At 45.6% G+C, this 20,114-nt stretch overlaps 1 protein-coding gene and 1 long non-coding RNA gene across 5 annotated transcripts in view; one reads left to right on the top strand and one right to left on the bottom strand.

Moving 5' to 3' along the window:
* The window catches only part of LOC141157047 (uncharacterized), a 168,387-nt gene that overhangs the window by 55,959 nt on the left and 92,314 nt on the right, over positions 1 to 20,114 (top strand). For all 4 annotated transcript variants that reach the window (XR_012247738.1, XR_012247739.1, XR_012247737.1 and 1 more), the window contains exon 3: positions 18,134 to 18,389. This is a non-coding gene — a long non-coding RNA (uncharacterized lncRNA). The remainder of the gene's footprint in view (positions 1 to 18,133; positions 18,390 to 20,114) is intronic.
* Positions 1 to 20,114, bottom strand: part of CACHD1 (cache domain containing 1) — a 148,906-nt gene that overhangs the window by 44,217 nt on the left and 84,575 nt on the right. The window contains exons 5-7 of the mRNA XM_073643817.1: positions 8,104 to 8,230; positions 2,550 to 2,694; positions 836 to 1,052 (exon numbers count right to left, since the gene is read on the bottom strand). Coding sequence (XP_073499918.1) covers positions 836 to 1,052; positions 2,550 to 2,694; positions 8,104 to 8,230 — 489 coding nt within the window. The remainder of the gene's footprint in view (positions 1 to 835; positions 1,053 to 2,549; positions 2,695 to 8,103; positions 8,231 to 20,114) is intronic.

Below are 20,114 nucleotides of genomic sequence, written 5' to 3'. Positions count from 1 at the left end.
CAGTAAGGATATAAAAAGATAATTAACAAAATATATTAAAAGAGCATTATAAGCAAAAAAAAAAGTGGGCTGTTGAGTCTTTCCAGAGATAAATTACCATCATATAATTTTAGATTTTTTTACATTTATATTTTTATATATTTTTTTGTATTTTATTTATATTTTGATTTAATTTTCATTTTATATTTTTATATCTTCTTTTGCATATTTTGTATTATTTTTGCACCTTTTTCATAATTTCTATATTTTGCATTGTTATCTGTGTATCTTTAGCATTGCTATTTGTGTATCTTTTTTTTGAGTATTTTGCATTGCTATTTGTGTATCTTTCTTGCATATTTTGCATTGCTGTTTGTGTATTTTTTTTTACATATTTTGCATTGCTATTTGTGTATATTTTTTGCATATTTTTTGTGCATCTTTTTTTGCATATTTTGCATTGTCCTTTGTGTATCTTTTTTTGCATATTTTGCATTGTCCTTTGTGTATCTTTTTTGCATTGTCCTTTGTGTATCTTTTTTGCATATTTTGCATTGTCCTTTGTGTATCTTTTTTGCATATTTTGCATTGTCCTTTGTGTATCTTTTTTGCATATTTTGCATTGTCCTTTGTGTATCTTTTTTGCATATTTTGCATTGTCCTTTGTGTATCTTTTTTGCATATTTTGCACTGTCCTTTGTGTATCTTTTTTGCATATTTTGCATTGTCCTTTGTGTATCTTTTTTGCATATTTTGCATTGTCCTTTGTGTATCTTTTTTGCATATTTTGCATTGTTATTTGTGTATCTTTTTGAGCTATTTTGCAATAGTTTATACATTTGGTAGAAATTCTTACTTGGCTGCACTCTGGTGCCATTATTCGTGTTCCTGATCAGCTGATACGCCTTCTGAAAGCCGAGGGCGTGCTGCGTGGGGCTGTCCGCGGACTTGACGCCGCTCACAAAGCTGGCCATCTCTCTCTTTGTCTCGCTGGTGGCCGGTGACAGAAACGTCTTATAACACTGGTCCAGAGAACAGGTTCTCACCACGTCGGCCACGGTCAGGACTGAAATCTGGAAGAGATAAAGATTCCCGTGTTTCTAGCAGAAGAGGATGGAAAGCTCCTGTGGCCGCGCTGCCGACCTTGTAAAAACATTTGTCTTCATTGTTATTTCTCCTCACAGCCAAATGTCCAGAGGAATATTCCCGGAGACTCCTCGGATTATTTCTAGGATGTATGGAGATTGCAGATGTGCCGCGCTCGCTTTGCTCCGTTGCCAACGACTGAATTCATTTCTAAACATTTTTCTTGCTTTTTATTTCGCAAGTATTTTAGTTGACCGGGATCCCAAAATTTGTAAAACGCATTTCCTATCTGTGCACTTCTCTTATGCTGTAGGTAAGAATCCCAGGAGGCTTCTGCTAAGGGTTATAAAGCAGATGCACCCAAGTGGTAATACTCACTGATTCCACTAGGTGGTGCCGGGTTAATTATGGACCAGTTTCTAGTACTCCGGTTCACTTCCCCCGCACAAGGGTGAAATGATTAAAGGGGTTGTGCGCAATTACAAAAAAAAGTAAATTTTTTTTGTTTCTTTCTTTGAGCCAAGCACTATACTCCGTTCCATAGCCGATGAAAGTGTAATTGTGGGATTACAGATTGATTTACTGCTTTTTTTTTTTCCTAGATACAGTACCACACCTGTCCACAGGCTATATGCAGTATTGAAAATGAACCATAATTACTTCAATAGAGCGGAGCTGCCATACCAGACACAACCCATGGACAGGAGTGGTGCCGTTTCTGGAAAAACCGAATAGATAACCAAAAGGAGCAGCAACGCACCTGCAAGACGCCTGCTGAATTCTAAGGGGGAACACAGGACCCTCGTTCTCATGACTAGTTGGCCCCCAGAGATCAGATGTCTTAAAGAGGACTCTTCATAGGTCAGTGAAAATTGCTACCCCTCATCAAAGCTTGGGGTGTCCTGTCTAAGCCTCCATCTCCAAATGCTTGAAAATTAGGGAGCGTTCACAAGACTGGATATTTCTGTCCTCGTTATGGCAATTCCCAGCCTGACGCTAAAGCTCCGTACCTGAACTGACAACCTGCAATATGGTTATTCAAATGCAGGGGCTTATACATAAACCTCCCCTACACCCCAGGTCCACCAGGAGAGGCAAGGGCTGTACACATTCGTCCTCATCAGGATCATCCTCCCTAATAAACCGATCTCGCATTGGATTTCTCATGGGTAGATAATTGACTTGACTAATTTCCCTTAAAAGGTCACCCTTGTTTGCTGTCTGTGAATGGAAATATGCTTGGTTGCATAAGTCTGACAAGTCTACTTGTTATGGTGTAAAATATTTTTCCTCTTCCCTGACACCAAGCACAGATCATTTAAACAGTGAAGAAGTGAAGCACAAAAGTATATTAAAAAGTTTGAAACTTTTTCATTATACCCCCTTCTCCCCCTCTTACTTTTAAATAAGCCCCTCTCCTGGATCGCTGCCCATGGTTAGTTTATTATTTCAGGCAGAAGAGAAGTTTTTTAAAAATCAGTCACCTTATCGTGTTCATCGATGGAGTTCAGGATGACCTGCGCAGCGTCCTTGGCGATCTGCAGCTGCGTCTCAGTGATCGACGCGCCGTGGTCCATGATGACGACAATATGCTTAGACTGTGGCCTCACGGTGGAGACATAAATGGGTCTAAGGAGGGAAGAAGATATTCTATTTATATACAATATATGTATATATGTATCTATCTCTATCTACGGTCTATATCCATCTAGTGCAGACGACAGGGACGCAATTAGAAACAGTCAGAAAAATCTAGTGGTCTACAAAAATGGGAGAACTTCAGCACTTCTTCCTTTCCTCTTAGGTCTTGTTCACAAGTTTCAATTTTGCTGGGTTTTTTTCTCATACTTTTTTTTTTTTTCTTTTAGTGTACAGTCATGGCCAAAAGTTTTGAGAATGACACCAAAATTATATTTTCCCATGATCTGCTGGCCTCTGGTTTTTATTAGTGTTTGTCTGATGTTTATATCACATACAGAAATATAATTGCAATCATATTATGAGTACCAATAGGTTATATTGACAGTTAGAATGAGTTAATGCAGCAAGTCAATATTTGCAGTGTTGCCCCTTCTTCTTCAAGACCTCTGTAATTCTCCCTGGCATGCTCTCAATCAACTTTTGGACCAAATCCTGACTGATAGCAGTCCATTCTTGCATAATCAATGCTTGCATTTTGCAAAAATTTGTTGGTTTTTGTTTGTCCACCCGTCTCTTGATGATTGACCACAAGTTCTCAATGGGATTAAGATCTGGGGAGTTTCCAGGCCATGGACCCAAAATCTCTATGTTTTGTTCCATGAGCCATTTAGTTATCACCTTTGCTTTATGGCAAGGTGCTCCATCATGCTGGAAAAGGCATTGTTGGGCGCCAAACTGCTCTTGGACGGTTGGGAGAAGTTGCTCTTGGAGGACATTCTGGTACCATTCTTTATTCATGGCTGTGTTTTTAGGCAAGACTGTGAGTGAGCCGATTCCCTTGGCTGAGAAGCAACCCCACACATGAATGGTTTCAGGATGCTTTACAGTTGGCATGAGACAAGACTGGTGGTAGCGCTCACCTCTTCTTCTCCAAATAAGCTGTTTTCCAGATGTCCCAAACAATCGAAAAGGGGATTCATCAGAGAAAATGACTTTGCCCCAGTCCTCAGCAGTCCACTCCCTGTACCTTTTGCAGAATATCAGTCGGTCCCTGATGTTTTTTCTGGAGAGAAGTGGCTTCTTTGCTGCCCTCCTTGAAACCAGCCCTTGCTCAAAGAGTCTCCGCCTCACAGTGCGTGCAGAAGCACTCACACCAGCCTGCTGCCATTCCTGAGCAAGCTCGGCACTGCTGGTAGTCCGATCCCGCAGCTGAAACAGTTTTAAGATATGGTCCTGGCGCTTGCTGGTCTTTCTTGGGCGCCCTGGAGCCTTTTTGACAACAATGGAAGCTCTCTCCTTGAAGTTCTTGATGATGCGATAGATTGTTGACTGAGGTGCAATCTTTGTAGCTGCGATACTCTTCCCTGTTTGGCCATTTTTGTGCAGTGCAATGATGGCTGCATGTGTTTCTTTAGAGATAACCATGGTTAACTGAAGAGAAACAATGATTCCAAGAACCAGCCTCCTTTTAAAGTGTCCAGTGATGTCATTCTTACTTAATCATGACTGATTGATCGCCAGCCCTGTCCTCATCAACACCCACACCTGTGTTAATGGATCAATCACTAAAACGATGTTAGCTGCTCCTTTTAAGGCAGGACTGCAATGATGTTGAAATGTGTTTTGGGGGTTAAAGTTCATTTTCTGGGCAAATATTGACTTTGCAAGTACATTAATTGCTGTTAAGCTGATCACTCTTTGACATTCAGGAGTATATGCAAATTGCCATTACAAAAAATGAAGCAGTAAACTTTGGAAAAATTACTATTTGTCTCATTCTCAATACTTTTGGCCATGACTGTAGAAAAAAAAAGACAGTGGAAAAAAATTGAGATTTCTAAAATCTCATTCACTCAGTTGATTTTCCATTTTTTTTTAGCTGTAGCGTGTCAATTCTTTTAATTTTTTTGCAGCATTTTCCCCTTTCAATTGTATGTATAAAATTGCATTAAATCCGTATTAAAAAAAAAAAAGCATTAAAAACGCACAAAAAAGCACGTAATGTATGCTTGTTTTCTTGCCTGCATTGCTTTTTACGTGGAAAAAACGCTGCAAAAAACACAAGGAGACATTTGGGATGATTGCGCTGAGTCCATGCTAATGAAACGGACAGTGGATCCTGTGACAAATTATTATAGGCAGATTAGATCTGTCCAATTTGATTGCATTGTAATCACACAGAGAAGACAGATATGAGATGTGTGCAATTATAGAAGCAGTTTTTGCTTCAGGGGCCTCCACTGCAGGTTGGAGGAAGCACGAGCAAACTGTGCAACTAATCACACCGGTCTAAACATAAAAGCAAATGGTAAAAAGTAAACGTCACATAAATCAATAGTGCAAAAAACTTTATGGTACATTTTATGAGAGAAATCTACTTTTTTCTCCTCCCCTCTGCCTACCGAACTCATCATGTACAGGGAAAAACTGCTAAAATTTGGAATTGCTTCCTCACTGAGGGATCAGATTACAGCTGCCTATTAATGTCTATGAACAGGTGAGAAGTAAGACATGTGCAGTCATGTGCTGCTGATTTCTAGTAAATGTTTATCTCATCTCAGAGCTGGATTCACAGCCACACTGCTCAATACGGCTATACAATTCCTTCCATGCTGCTTGTGAACATTTGCTACATAGAGACAGGAGAGCAGGAATCTCATGTCTGTGTGTGCTGTGTATGGGAGACATCATGGCAGCTTGTCTCCCCCCACTAGCTCAGAGACGACAGAAAATTAGAGATGGAGCCTGCAGAGGGGAAAAAAGCAGGATACATTGACCAGATATAATGTTATTCATCATGTGCTCACAAAAGTCACCTGAAATGACAGGTACATGAGTCTCCTTACCAGCACTGCCTCCTCAGTTATGGAAACCTGCAGTGAGACGACCCCTTTGACCCTTCTCACGTCTGACGCGTTTTAATGTTTAATGCACTGTGTTGGTTAAAGCAGAGCTGTGAATTCCCCACTGCTCCGAGTTTTTGGAGAAGCAAGGATGGAGACAGATGTTGGGTCTTAATGATCTCTGGTTCGATCGCTCTGTGTGTAAATGGCTCCGACTACACCCGGGATCGGACTCGGGTCTACAGCAATCAGCATGGAAGTGATGAGGGGGCTTTGACAGGGACCAGAGAAGTGGGCAGAAGAGGAATGTGCTTAAGACTAATCTCAGATGCTTGGTTACATAAACAGATTGTCAGATGATCTGCAGGATGGAGGCCATGTGGCGCGGCGCCGCGCTCTGCGGACTCTAGGAATACGGCTACACCAACTGTGTACACGGCAGGGAGCATTTACAATGGAACGTCGCCGAGTACTACAACGCCATCCGTAATGGGAAGACTCCATCCAATGCTTCAAATCAAAGTTTTAAACATCTCTGCTTGCAGTCAGTGAACGGACGTTACACCCAAAATTCCTGATTATACGCAGCTCTGATACGCTGCACCCAGGTTTGCCCCAGGGCCAGCAGGATCAATTTAAGCAAGAAACTTTCTATTCACTGACAGTAAGCAGTGATCATGAAACTATTGAGAAAGTCAAGCACAAAAATATATTAGAAAACTGCAGAACTTTTTCATAAACGACAAATAAAACCAAAAATATGTCCTTAAAAAGGGGTCTTCCCATGTAATAAAGTGACTGCAAGGTGCTAGGTTATGCCATCACTTTATGGGTGGGTCCGATATCCGGGACCCCCACTGATCCCAAGAATGGAGCGGCTGCACTGCTGATTTAGTGATGCGGTGCCTTGGACAGACACTTTACAGGCATTATGGCCAGCCTTATTATTAATTTATATAGCTCCATTGATTCCATGGCGCTGTACATAAGAAGGGGTTACATACCAAATACAGTTATCACTTACAGTAAACTAACAATGATAGACAGGTACAGAGGGAAGAGGACCCTGCCCTTGCGGGCTCACATTTTACAGGAATGGGGCGGTGACAGTAGGTTGGGGGGTTGCGGTAGCTCCGGTGTTGAGGTGGTAGCAGGCAAGGTCATGGCAGGCTGTAAGCTTGTTTGAAGAGATGGGTTTTCAGGTTCCGTCTGAAGGATCCGGATGTGATGGATAATTAGACGTGTTGGGGCACAGAATTCCAGAGGATGGGGGATATTCGGGAGAAATCTTGGAGGCGATTGGGTGAGGAACGAATAAGTGTGGAGGAGTGAAGGAAGTCTTGGGAGGAAAGAAGATTACGTAAGGGAATATATCGGGAGATTAGTTAAGAGATGTATGGAGGAGAGAGGTTATGAATGGCTTTGTAGGTCAGTGTTAGCAGATTGAACTGGATACGCTGGGCAATTGGGAGCCTGTGAAGGGATTTGCAAAGGGGGGTAACAGAGGAGTAGCGAGGACAGAGATGAACAGATCGCGTAGCAGAGTTAAGGATGGACTGGAGGGGTGCGAGAGTGTTAGCAGGAAGGCCACAAAGGGGGATATTGCAGTAGTCGAGGCGGGAGATGATGAGGGCATGCACAAGCAGTTTAGTAGATTGAGGGTTGAGGAAAGCACGGATTCTGGAAATATTTTTGAGCTGGAGGTGGTGAGAGCTTGGATGTGTGGTGTGAAGGACAGGGCAGAGTCAAGGGTTACTCCGAGGCAGCGGATTGCCGGTACAGGGGGAAAGTGTGATGTCATTTATTGTGATAGAAAGATCAGGTGGTGAAGATATGTGAGATGGGGGAAAGATGATGAGTTCAGATTTGTCCACATTGAGCTTGAGGAAGCGAGAGGAGAAGAAGGAGGATAGGGCTGATAGACATGCTGGGATTCTGGACAGCAGAGAGGTGACATCTGGGCCAGAGAGGTAGATCTGGGTGTCGTCAGCGTACAGATGGTACTGGAAGCCATGGGATTTTATGAGCTGTCCCAGGCCAAGGGTATAGATGGAGAAGAGTAGGGGTCCTAGGACAGAGCCTTGAGGGACTCCAACAGAGAGGGGGCGGGGTGAGGAGGTAGTGTAGGAGTGGGAGACGCTAAATGTGCGGTTAGAAAGGTATGAGGAGATCCAGGATAGGGCAAGGTCTGTGACGCCAAAGGAAGAGAGGATCTGTAGTAGGAGGCAGTGGTCAACATTGTCAAAGGCAGAGGACAGATCTAGAAGGAGGAGTATGGAGAATTGTCTGGTAGCTTTGGCTGTAAGTCATTAGTAATTTTGGTAAGGGTAGATTACTCAAGTCAAAGGGGTTGGGTGCAGTTTCTTGCAGGGCTGGGTGGCCAGGAGCGCTGCTGTGGAGGGAAAACAGCTGCAGCACTACAGCAGAGCTGCAATTCCAGCATTTTCAAGAAAGGATCTCATATTCCCCTAAGTTTATGGCTTGTAAAGTAATCATTTTGGGTTTACGCCGCTTACAATAGGGAGAAGTTAGCGGCAGTAGTGACGCTTCTCACCTGCTGCGATGCTCGTAATTCCCTTTGCATCTGAACTTGTGAGCTGGAAAAACGGTAAAAATTCCTTCTTCGGAGCTAAAATACTGCCACTTAATACCAGGGTTAGACTTCAGGTTGTCTGCAAGGACTGAAATGGAAGCACAGGCAAAAATAAGAGTCAATTATAAAGTAGGAGAAAAGAACGACATGTGACACAAAGCACCGTACATTTATATCCGATAACACCAGGGGGCGCAGATGACGGGGTTGGGGGAAAGCGGGGTGACGCCGCCTGTGAGAGATCTGGAGTTCATTCAGCTTTTCCAAGAAACTCACATAAGTAGCAGAAGGTAGAGTAGACTATTTAGTAACGTAAAATAAATGCTCCTGGGGCTCACAGCATCACAAAGTATTTCAGAAGAGGAGTTACAAGGAGGAGAAAAGCACTTATTCAGGGAGGGTGGCGCTGTCAGGGAGGAAGGGGCACTGTCAGACCAGCAGAGCCATGGCATTGGCAAATATTCAGTTTGCTGCCCTAATCTGTTGCTTGATTGCCACCCTTGACAATCACCACTATTTGGGGCACATGCACGATAGCCTTCGCCCCCAAGGTAAGGTTTCTTGCGCCCCTCTATGCAAACCATATAGTGTCCATAATTCAGATCAATCCTCGCTGGTTACAATGTATCATTCTCACTGCTCTTGAATCTTTATCCCCAGGAATGTTAATACTATAACAAACCACTAATATCTCCCCCTCCCCCGCCATAAAATGACACTGCAAACAGGACAGTGAAAACAAACACCAGGCTGAGCGATTGTTCAGCACCGCCACGCATTGTCTCAGACTTCAATCAGAATAAAGCACGACACATCTGGCCGCGGCTGCACATTCCCGATATATCAGGGCCACATTTCAGAACTTTTTTTTTTCATTTCCACGTTTCCTTCCTCTTTCTTCCTGTTATGTGTATGGTCAAAATGCAAAACTCTGTAGTGTCGATGAAAAGAGACTGGAATCGCAGGGTTAAACCTGCAGCCTACAAGATCCTCATCCGTAATAAAAGTGTAAAAAGTGAAAAACAAACAAAAATCACAAAAGATGGCCGCAGCTGTGAGAACTTTGCTGGCAAATTCTGCCAATTTCAACCAGACTTGTATTCATGGGGAAAGCCTGACCGTCACTAAACTTCTACCATCTGGGACTGAGCGGAGGGAGACCATTTTTGTCTGTTTTTTTTTTTCCCCTTTTAAAATGATAAGTGGCGCAACATGTGTCTGCCAGCCGCCCATCTTCACTCAGTTATATAAATGTGCCCTCATCCTCTGAGGGGTTAATAACTGCTGATACCTGGGGGTCCATTGGGAGAGCCAAATCAGCGGTCCGCCTGTCCGGTGCACAAACATATATGGTCCACGGGGATGAGAAGTGCTTATGGTGCGGCAATCTGCTGCTTTACACCCCAAATATTAAAGGGGTATAAAGTGAATAAACTCTAGGAACTACCATCACTTTATAATCAATGGGGGTCCAACCTCAGGGCCTCCCACCAATCCTGAGAAAAAAGGGTCATTATTTGGACTGCACCGCTGCAAAGCAGCTTCATGACCGCCTGCTGTACAGGGAGCTACAACAGGGTGAACAGCCAAGAGGTGAGGAGCGCAGCACTGCGGACTAGTGATGAGCGAGCACTAAAATGCTCGGGTCGAGCACATTGGAATACTCGGGTGCTCGACCCGAGCAACGAGCCCAATATAAGTCTATGGGAAACTCGAGCATTTTTCTGGTGGTCCCCCCCCGGCGGTCTGCAGGTGGTCAAAAATTGCCCAAATCGATGGGAACAGTGCTCAATTAAACGTCAGGCAGGCAGACTATATAGGCAGACAGGCAAGCAGAATATATAGGAGGGTGCATGAAAAACACAGCAGGGCACTTGGAACACACTAGTGCCCTCCGATTTTCATGCACCCGTCTCTTTAAAAAAGCCGGCTGGCAATTCATCAGCGGCATACACCGATACCCGACAATTTAGAACAGAAAGAATAGAGAATCACACATAGATTAGATAGAAACATGTCAGTCACATATATATGAAGTACAGTGATAGTGTTGATTACTGTACTTATCATTTAGTGTTACAATAAAGGATTTATTAAAAAAAAAATTGGCGTGGGGATCCCCGTAATTTTAGTCTCTAGCGGAGGTTAAGCAGACGGCTGGGGGCAGATGTTTGAAGCCTGGGAAGGGGGTAATACCCATGGAGCTTCCCAGGCTACTAATATCAGCCCCCAGCTGAATACCTAGCCTTTACCAGCAATTAAAATGGGGGACCCCAGAAAAAATGACGTGGGGTCCCCCCTATTTTAATAGCTAGCAAAGGCTAGGCAGACAGCTGGGGGCTGATATTAATAGCCCAGGAAGGGTGCCATGAATATTGGCCTCCTCCCAGGCTAGAAACACCAGCCGTCAGCCGCCCCAGAAATGGCGCATTCATAGGATGCACCAATTCTGGTACTTAGCCTCGCTCTTCCCACTGCCCTGTAGCGGTGGCAGTGGGGTAATAGGGCTGGGGTTGATGTCAGCTTATAATGCCAGCTGACATCAAGCCCAGGTTAGTAATGGAGAGGCGTCTATAAGACACCCCCATTACTAACCCCATAGTCAAAGTTAAAAAAAAACACAAACACCCAGAATAAAGTCCTTTAATTGAAATAAACACACAATTCTTTAATGTTCTAAATTAAACCATACTTACCATCATGAAATAATTTAAAAAAAAATTGATGTGGGGCTTCGCCCTATATATGTGTCCAGCCAGGTACAGCAGGCAGGAACGGGCTGCCACCAACCACCAGCTGCCTATTTTTATCTGGCCGGACACAACAATATAGGGAAGCCCTTTTTTTTTTATTATTATTATTTCATGAATTTCATGAAATAATTAAAAAATACGTGGGGCTTCGCCCTATTTTTGTGTCCAGCCAGGTACACCTAGGCAGCTGGGGGCTGGAATCCGCAGCGCAGGGAGGCCCAAGCTTTCTGGGTCCCACCCGCTGCAAATTGCAGTCCGCAGCCACCCCAAAAAATGGCGCATTCATAGAAGCGCCATCTTCTGGCGCTGTACCCAACTCATCCAGGGCCCTGGTGCGGTGGCTCACTAGGTAATAAAGGGGTTAGAGCCAGCTTGGTATTATCAGCTGGCCCTAAGCCCGAAATTCATGGGGTCACGCCAATATTAGACATGACCGCCATGAATTTCTAGTAAAGTATTTACAAAAAAACACAACACCCAGAAAAAAGTCCTTTAATTGAAATAAACACACAATTTTTTAATGTTTTAAATTAAACCATACTTACCATCACGCCCATTCCAGCTGAAGCCAATGTCTTCTGCAATAAAAGTAAAATAATAAAGCAACATCATCCTTACCTTTCCATGGTTCCCAGGACAGCTTCAGCTCTGCTACATTCCCATGACAGGCTGGATCGCAGCTGAACGCTGCCATCCAGCTTGCCATGCTGCAGACACTGAAGCGCAGGCATGCTTGCGCTCCTCAGTGTCTCGCTGTGACGGCATCCAGATGAGCCGAGTTCATGTCCAATGAACTCAGCTCACCTCATGCACGTCACTGACAGCGTGGGAGAAATCTCCTGCGCTCAGCGCTTCAGCAGGAGAATTCTCCCACGCTGGGATGGCATTGAGATGACAGGCTGGATCGCAGCTGAGCGCTGCCTGCGCTGTGCAGTGTCTATGAAGGATGGCATGCTGGATGGCAGCGCTCAGCTGCGATCCAGCCTGTCATCTCAATGCCATCCCAGCGTGGGAGAATTCTCCCACGCTGTCAGTGACTTGCATGAGGTGAACTGAATTCACTGGACATGAACTCGGCTCATCTGGATGCCGTCACAGCCAGACACTGAGGAGCACAAGCATGCCTGCACTTCTCAGTGTCTGCGGCATGGCAAGCTGGATGGCAGCTTTCGACTGCGATCCAGCCTGTCATGTGAATGTAGCAGAGCTGGAGCCATCCTGGGAACCATGGAAAGGTAAGGATGAGGTTGGTTTATTATTTTATTTTTATTGCAGGAGATCGCTGGCTTCAGCTGGAATGGGCGTGATGGTAAGTATGGTTTAATTTAGAACATTAAAGAATTGTGTGTTTATTTCAATTAAAGGACTTTATTCTGGTTGTTTGTGGGTTTTTTTTAACTTTGACTATGGGGTTAGTAATGGGGGTGTCTTATAGACGCCTCTCCATTACTAACCTGGGCTTGATGTCAGCTGGCATTATAAGCTGACATCAACCCCAACCCTATTACCCCACTGCCACCACTACAGGGCAGTGTGAAGAGCGAGGCTAAGTGCCAGAATTGGCGCATCCTATGGATGCGCCATTTCTGGGGCGGCTGACGGCTGGTGTTTCTAGCCTGGGAGGAGGCCAATATTCATGGCACCCTTCCTGGGCTATTAATATCAGCCCCCAGCTGTCTGCCTAGCCTTTGCTAGCTATTAAAATAGAGGGGACCCCACGTCATTTTTTGGGGGGGTCCCCCATTTTAATAGCTAGTAAAGGCTAGGTATTCAGCTGGGGGCTGATATTAGTAGCCTGGGAAGCTCCGTGGGTATTACCCCCTTCCCAGGCTTCAAACATCTGCCCCAGTCGTCTGCTTAACCTCCGCTACAGACTATAATTACAGGGAACCCCACGCCAATTATTTTTTAATAAATCCTTTATTTTAACACTAAATGACAAGTACAGTAATCAACACTGTCACTGTACTTCATATATATGTGACTGACATGTTTCTTTCTATCTATCTAATCTATGTGTGATGCTCTATTCTTTCTGTTCTAAATTGTCGGGTACCGATGTATGCCGCTGATGAATTGCCGGCCGGCTTTTTTAAAGAGACGGGTGCATGAAAACACCATTATTTTTTTTTTTTAATAAATCCTTTATTTTAACACTAAATAACAAGTACAGTAACCAACACTGTCCCTGTACTTATTATATAAGTGACTGACATGTTTCTATCTAATCTATGTGTGACGCTCTATTCTTTCTGTTCTAAATTGTCGGGTACCGGTGTATGCCGCTGCTGAATTGCCGGCTTTTCATGTTTCACTGTGAGCACTGTTCCCATCGATTTGGGCAACCACTGTAATGCCACAACCACCATGGCATTACAGTGAGTGGCAGACAATCCCGGCATGATTGGTGCTCTAAATAGCGCCAAACATGCAGGACGGGGACCTGAGCTCCTGCCCGAGCATTGTGCAAGTACTCGGCGAGCTCCGAGCATCTCGAGTACTGAGATGCTCGGGCGAGTACCGAGCAGTGGCGAGCATGCTCGCTCATCACTACTGCGGACACATCAATTTACGAGTTAGAGTAGGATGAGCCATCCCTTTATAATCAGCGAGGTCCAATCTCTGGGAACCTCAGTGATGTTGAGAATTAAAGGGCTGCAGCACCGATTCAGCACTTTGCCCCATCTAAATCATTACTGCACTGCAGAGCATGGCCCCATTCACTTGTAGGGATTTTCCCAAAACGAAGCCCCGCATCAGCCATCCGTCAAGCAGAGAATGGCAGCACACCCTTAATTAAAGGGGTTGTCTCAAGATTAAAAGCTATTCGCTAGCAATAGTATATGAGATGTGTTACTGATCGCTAAGAGTTCACGGGCAGGGATCAGGGCTGTACAGAGGCCAGTCTGAGCGGAGCATCTGCACCTCCACTAACTTCACCGCCCTCCGCTTTTCCTGCAGATCCATAGACAACTAAATGAACGGCGGTGCATGCTCGACCTCCACTCCATTTAGACAAAGCTCTGCAGAGGGGGTTCCGATGATCGGTAACTTACCCATTATCAAATGGATAGAGAATAACCCTTAAAGGGGTATTCCCATCTCCAAGATCCTATCCCAATATGTAGTAGGTGTAATAATAAAAATAATAGCATATACCTGCAATTAAAAATGTAGTATAGTTCTTCTGATTGCCCCATGTGTAAGGCATTGCAAGAGGTTAAGTATCCATGGTTATGATCACTAACAACTGTCACTATATGAGTGGTCGTAACCATGGATACCTAAGCTACTGCAAGGCCTTGCACATGAGGTAAGTGATATAGCTAATCAGAATAACTATACTACATTTTTAATTGGAGGCATTTGCTAATATTATTATTATTATTATTATTAAACCTACTACAGATTGGGATAGGATCTTGAAGATGGGGAAAACCTCTTTAATTCTGGGAATCCCCGTTTAAGTAAAGGTGTGCAGCCATTCCCTGCACAGCGGGTGGCCGGGTCATCAGTGGGGAGGGTTTAAAATAAACAGAAAAAACAACAGGAAAAGAGTAATAAAGGGGATGCTGCTCTAAACTAGCACAGAAGCCCCTCCATTCTCAGGATTGGGGGTAGTTTCAGAAGGTCAGACCTCTAGAAGTAAAAGTGATGTCTTATATAGTAACATACCTTCCTACCTCAATTGTACATTTTGTTGCTGGTGAAACTCTACAAAGCTTCATATACAGACAGATCTGATACATCGCGGCGGGCGCAGTATACGGCTTCCACTTGACATTATGTAACAAATGTATTTTATAGGACGGGAGCGGAGACTGAAGAAGTTACAGGAGGAAATCGCTCGGCTGCCTCCGACTGTCAGCGTGAAAAAGTAGCAAACAGATAATTCCAGGGGAGAGCAGTGTTACTCAGCGCCAAAGTATCTCCTTCTCCGTAACGAGCCCCTCTATAAACATATAGGGGAAAGCCTCGCTGACGCCCATATAGATCCCCCGACACCGGCTGCACGCAGACACACGGCCGGACTTGTACTGTCATATGATCCCAGCCTGGGAACAGCTCATAAACCTGTTTAATAGGACAGGCAACACTAAAACCCGATATCCCGAGACGCCTATACCAGAGAAACTCCAACGAGGAGATATATGGAGTGTGTTCTGGGAGGACGCATATAACCTAAGAGGAAATAACACTAATAAACCGAGTGCTGAGCGTACAAACAAACTTCGAGCAATTCTTCCCTTATATCCACTTCTTCATGTCACTATTCCTCTAATGCAGGGGTCTCAAATTCGGCTGGGAATATGGGCCGCACACGGAAAAAAAATTAATTTGGGGGGCCGCATTCTTTTCAGGACAAATGATACCATTTTTTTTTCTATACTCCTATTGAACATTTTTGCTGTTTTATTTTTTATAGCTTGGGTGGTTATGGATGTGGCGATAATAAAACATGCACTTTTTTTGTTTACTTTAGTTTAGATATAAAGCAGCATTTTTAGTGGCAAAATATTTTTTCATGCTTTATTTTGAAGTTTTTCTGCCAAAATCTTGTAGTAATGTGCCCCACCCTGGTCTGCGTCTTGTAGTAATGTACCCCACCCTGGTCTGCGTCTTGTAGTAATGCCCCAGCCTGGCCCCCATGCTTTAGGACTGTCCCCAGCCTGGTCCCCATGCTTCAGGACTGTCCCCAGCCTGGTCCCCATGCTTCAGGACTGTCCCCAGCCTGGTCCCCATGCTTCAGGACTGTCCCCAGCCTGGTCCCCATGCTTCAGGACTGTCCCCAGCCTGGTCCCCATGCTTCAGGACTGTCCCCAGCCTGGACCCCATGCTTCAGGACTGTCCCCAGCCTGGTCCCCATGCTTCAGGACTGTCCCCAGCCTGGTCCCCATGCTTCAGGACTGTCCCCAGCCTGGACCCCATGTTTCAGGACTGTCCCCAGCCTGGACCCCATGTTTCAGGACTGTCCGTAGCCTGGTCCTCATGTTTTAGGACTGTCCGTAGCCTGGTCCTCATGTTTTAGGACTGTCCGTAGCCTGGTCCCCATGTTTTAGGACTGTCCCCAGCCTGGTCCCCATGTTTTAGGACTGTCCCCAGCCTGGTCCCCATGTTTTAGGACTGTCCCCAGCCTGGTCCCCATGTTTTAGGACTGTCCCCAGCCTGGTCCCCATGTTTTAGGACTGTCCCCAGCCTGGTCCCCATGTTTTAGGACTGTCCGCAGCCTGGTCCCCATGTTTTAGGACTGTCCCCAGCCTGGTCCCCATGTTTTAGGACTGTCCCCAGCCTGGTCCCCATGTTTTAGGACTGTCCCCAGCCTGGTCCCCATGTTTTAGGACTGTCCGCAGCCTGGTCCTCATGCTTTAGGACTGTCCCCAGCCTGGCCCCCATGCTTTAGGACTGTCCCCAGCCTGGTCCCCATGCTTTAGGACTGTCCCCAGCCTGGTCCCCATGCTTTAGGACTGTCCCCAGCCTGGTCCCCATGCTTCAGGACTGTCCCCAGCCTGGTCCCCATGCTTCAGGACTGTCCCCAGCCTGGTCCCCATGCTTCAGGACTGTCCCCAGCCTGGTCCCCATGCTTCAGGACTGTCCCCAGCCTGGTCCCCATGCTTCAGGACTGTCCCCAGCCTGGTCCCCATGCTTCAGGACTGTCCCCAGCCTGGTCCCCATGCTTCAGGACTGTCCCCAGCCTGGACCCCATGTTTTAGGACTGTCCCCAGCCTGGTCCCCATGTTTCAGGACTGTCCGCAGCCTGGTCCCCATGTTTTAGGATTGTCCCCAGCCTGGTCCCCATGTTTTAGGACTGTCCCCAGCCTGGTCCCCATGTTTTAGGACTGTCCGTAGCCTGGTCCCCATGTTTTAGGACTGTCCCCAGCCTGGTCCCCATGTTTTAGGACTGTCCCCAGCCTGGTCCCCATGTTTTAGGACTGTCCCCAGCCTGGTCCCCATGTTTCAGGACTGTCCCCAGCCTGGTCCCCATGTTTCAGGACTGTCCCCAGCCTGGTCCCCATGTTTCAGGACTGTTCCCAGCCTGGTCCCCATGTTTTAGGACTGTCCGCAGCCTGGTCCCCATGTTTTAGGACTGTCCCCAGCCTGGTCCCCATGTTTCAGGACTGTCCGCAGCCTGGTCCCCAATGTTTTAGGACTGTCCCCAGCCTGGTCCCCATGTTTTAGGACTGTCCCCAGCCTGGTCCCCATGTTTTAGGACTGTCCGTAGCCTGGTCCCCATGTTTTAGGACTGTCCGTAGCCTGGTCCCCATGTTTTAGGACTGTCCGTAGCCTGGTCCCCATGTTTTAGGACTGTCCGTAGCCTGGTCCCCATGTTTTAGGACTGTCCCCAGCCTGGTCCCCATGTTTTAGGACTGTCCACAGCCTGGTCCCAATGTTTTAGGACTGTCCCCAGCCTGGTCCCCATGTTTTAGGACTGTCCCCAGCCTGGTCCCCATGTTTTAGGACTATCCCTTGTGCCGTTCTACACATACAAGAGAAAAAAAAAAAAGATTCTTCTCACCTGTGCTCCGTTCCCTCGGCGTCCTTTCTGCACCGGTGGCCTACAGGCACCATAGACCCCGATCGCGGCCAGGTCCAGGAGCTGCCGGCAGCTGTGCTTCAGTTCAGTGTATTGCCGCGCAGAGACCGGCTCTCTGCACAGCAATACCAGTGTCAGCCACCGGCCTATCAGAGGCCAGCAGATGACATCTGCGCATGTCAGTGACATCATACACTGCTGCGCTGGGACGCAGAGGTCAGCTGCTGGCCTCTGATAGGCCGGTGGCTGGCACTGGTATTGCTGTGCATAGAGCCGGTCTCAGCGCGGCAATACACTGAACTGAAGCGCAGCTGCCGGCAGCTCCTGGACCTGGCCGCGATCGGGGGGTCTATGGTGCCTGCGGGCCACATAAAGCAGCCTGAAGGGCCGCATGCAGCCCGCGGGCCGCGTGTTTGAGACCCCTGCTCTAATGGCTGTTAGGCGTCAGTATCTACTGCAGTTCTGGTTTTATATTCATGAACCAGTAAGCTCAGGATGAACAGTATAAAACCTCCCAAGTGTGCGGAATGTGGAAACATGATGTAATTGTTACATTCTTTTGTGTCTCCTGGAAAAGCTCTATAATGGAATTTCTACAGCAATTATCTTGCTCATCTGATTTTGCATTTTATTGTTATTATATTCATTATCTTTCTTTGTCTTTGAAGTTTTTGGTTTATTAATGGTTTTTGTTTTTTTTCCTTAGAAATCAGTTTTGGGGATGTGCTGTATAAATAGCAGGTCCCAGGCGGTAATTTACAGATCTACCAAACAAAAGAAATGTTTCCAAGCAGGAGGCAACACCTATGTGTAGGATTCAGCACTAAGCCTCTATGTCTCTGGGCCTGGAGATGAAAGGCAAAACCACAACCAGCTCATTATCAGTGTGATTTATGGGAAGGCTACAAGTACAACATCTCCTGACCATGAGAAGAGGGGCGACCTGGAGGCGAATCCTGCAGGTACAAGATGATTAATACCAGCAGAATAGTGAGTGCAGCTCTGGAGTGTAATACAGGATGTAACTCAGGATCAGGAATGTAATATATGTACACAGTGACTGCACCAGCAGAATAGTGAGTGCAGCTCTGGAGTATAATACAGGATGTAACTCAGGATCAGTAATGTAATGTATGTACACAGTGACTGCACGAGCAGAATAGTGAGTGCAGCTCTGGAGTATAATACAGGATGTAACTCAGGATCAGTACAGGATCAGTAATGTAATGTATGTACACAGTGACTGCACCAGCAGAATAGAGAGTGCAGCTCTGGAGTATAATACAGGATGTAACTCAGGATCAGTAATGTAATTATACACACAGTGACTGCACGAGCAGAATAGTGAGTGCAGCTGTGGAGTATAATACAGGATGTAACTCAGGATCAGTACAGGATCAGTAATGTAATGTATGTACACAGTGACTGCACCAGCAGAATAGTGAGTGCAGCTCTGGAATATAATACAGGATGTAACTCAGGAGCAGTAATGTAATGTATGTACACAGTGACTCCACCAGCAGAATAGTGAGTGCAGCTCTGGAGTATAATACAGGATGTAACTCAGGATCAGTAATGTAATGTATGTACACAGTGACTGCACCAGCAGAATAGTGAGTGCAGCTCTGGAGTATAATACAGGATGTAACTCAGGATTAGTACAGGATAAGTAATGTAATGTATGTACACAGTGACTGTACCAGCAGAATAGTGAGTGCAGCTCTGGAGAATAATACAGGATGTAACTCAGGATCAGTACAGGATCAGTAATGTAATGTATGTACACAGTGACTGCACGAGCAGAATAGTGAGTGCAGCTCTGGAGTATAATACAGGAGGTAACTCAGGATCAGTACAGGATCAGTAATGTAATGTATGTACACAGTGACTGCACCAGCAGAATAGTGAGTACAGCTCTGGAGTATAATACAGGATGTAACTCAGGATCAGTACAGGATCAGTAATGTATGTATATAGTGAATCCACCAGCGGAAGAGTGAGTGCAGCTCTTGAGTATAATACAGGATGTAGCTCAGGATCAGTACAGGATCAGTAATGTATGTACACAGTGACTGCACCAGCAGAATAGTGAGTGCAGCTCTGGGGTATAATACAGGATGTAACTCAGGATCAGTACAGGATCAGTAATGTAATGTATGTACACAGTGACTGCACCAGCAGAATAGTGAACGCAGCTCTGGGGTATAATACAGGATGTAACTCCGGATCAGTACTGTATATGCAAAGTGATTTATCTTTTTCTGTAGATTACTTCTATATGTAAACTATAGATTTCTTGCTCAGAAGTGATTAGAGGCTGAAACATTCCCTTGGACTTGTCTGTCATCGCCTTTGCCTGGTTTTGACCTGCAGCGATACATACTGTTAATTTGACTTCTCTTTATTAAAGTCGCTCTGTAAACATCATCCGTCACATTTATTTATAGCGGTGAAGTGTTTACAGCCAAGATGAGACCACTTTCTATCAGGGTGAAAGACAGATTGAAGTCGTGAACTTTGGATCTTGTAGTTATATTATAAACAGTCTTTAAGTGCCTGGAGCGCAGCTCCTCGGCCATGTAAATATGCGGCTTGTAATGGCTTATAGTGAATGAACTTAATCCAGGCTCATGTACGCATCAGCAGTAGATTGAGCAGGAGCCAAAAAAAAAAAGAAAACTTACCGG

The sequence above is a fragment of the Phyllobates terribilis genome, unplaced genomic scaffold (genome assembly GCF_046119375.1).
Source record: "Phyllobates terribilis strain yellow unplaced genomic scaffold, ASM4611937v1 Scaffold_8__6_contigs__length_399053987, whole genome shotgun sequence".
In the NCBI taxonomy this organism is placed as follows: domain Eukaryota; kingdom Metazoa; phylum Chordata; class Amphibia; order Anura; family Dendrobatidae; genus Phyllobates; species Phyllobates terribilis.
This window is presented reverse-complemented; position numbering and strand designations above follow the sequence as displayed.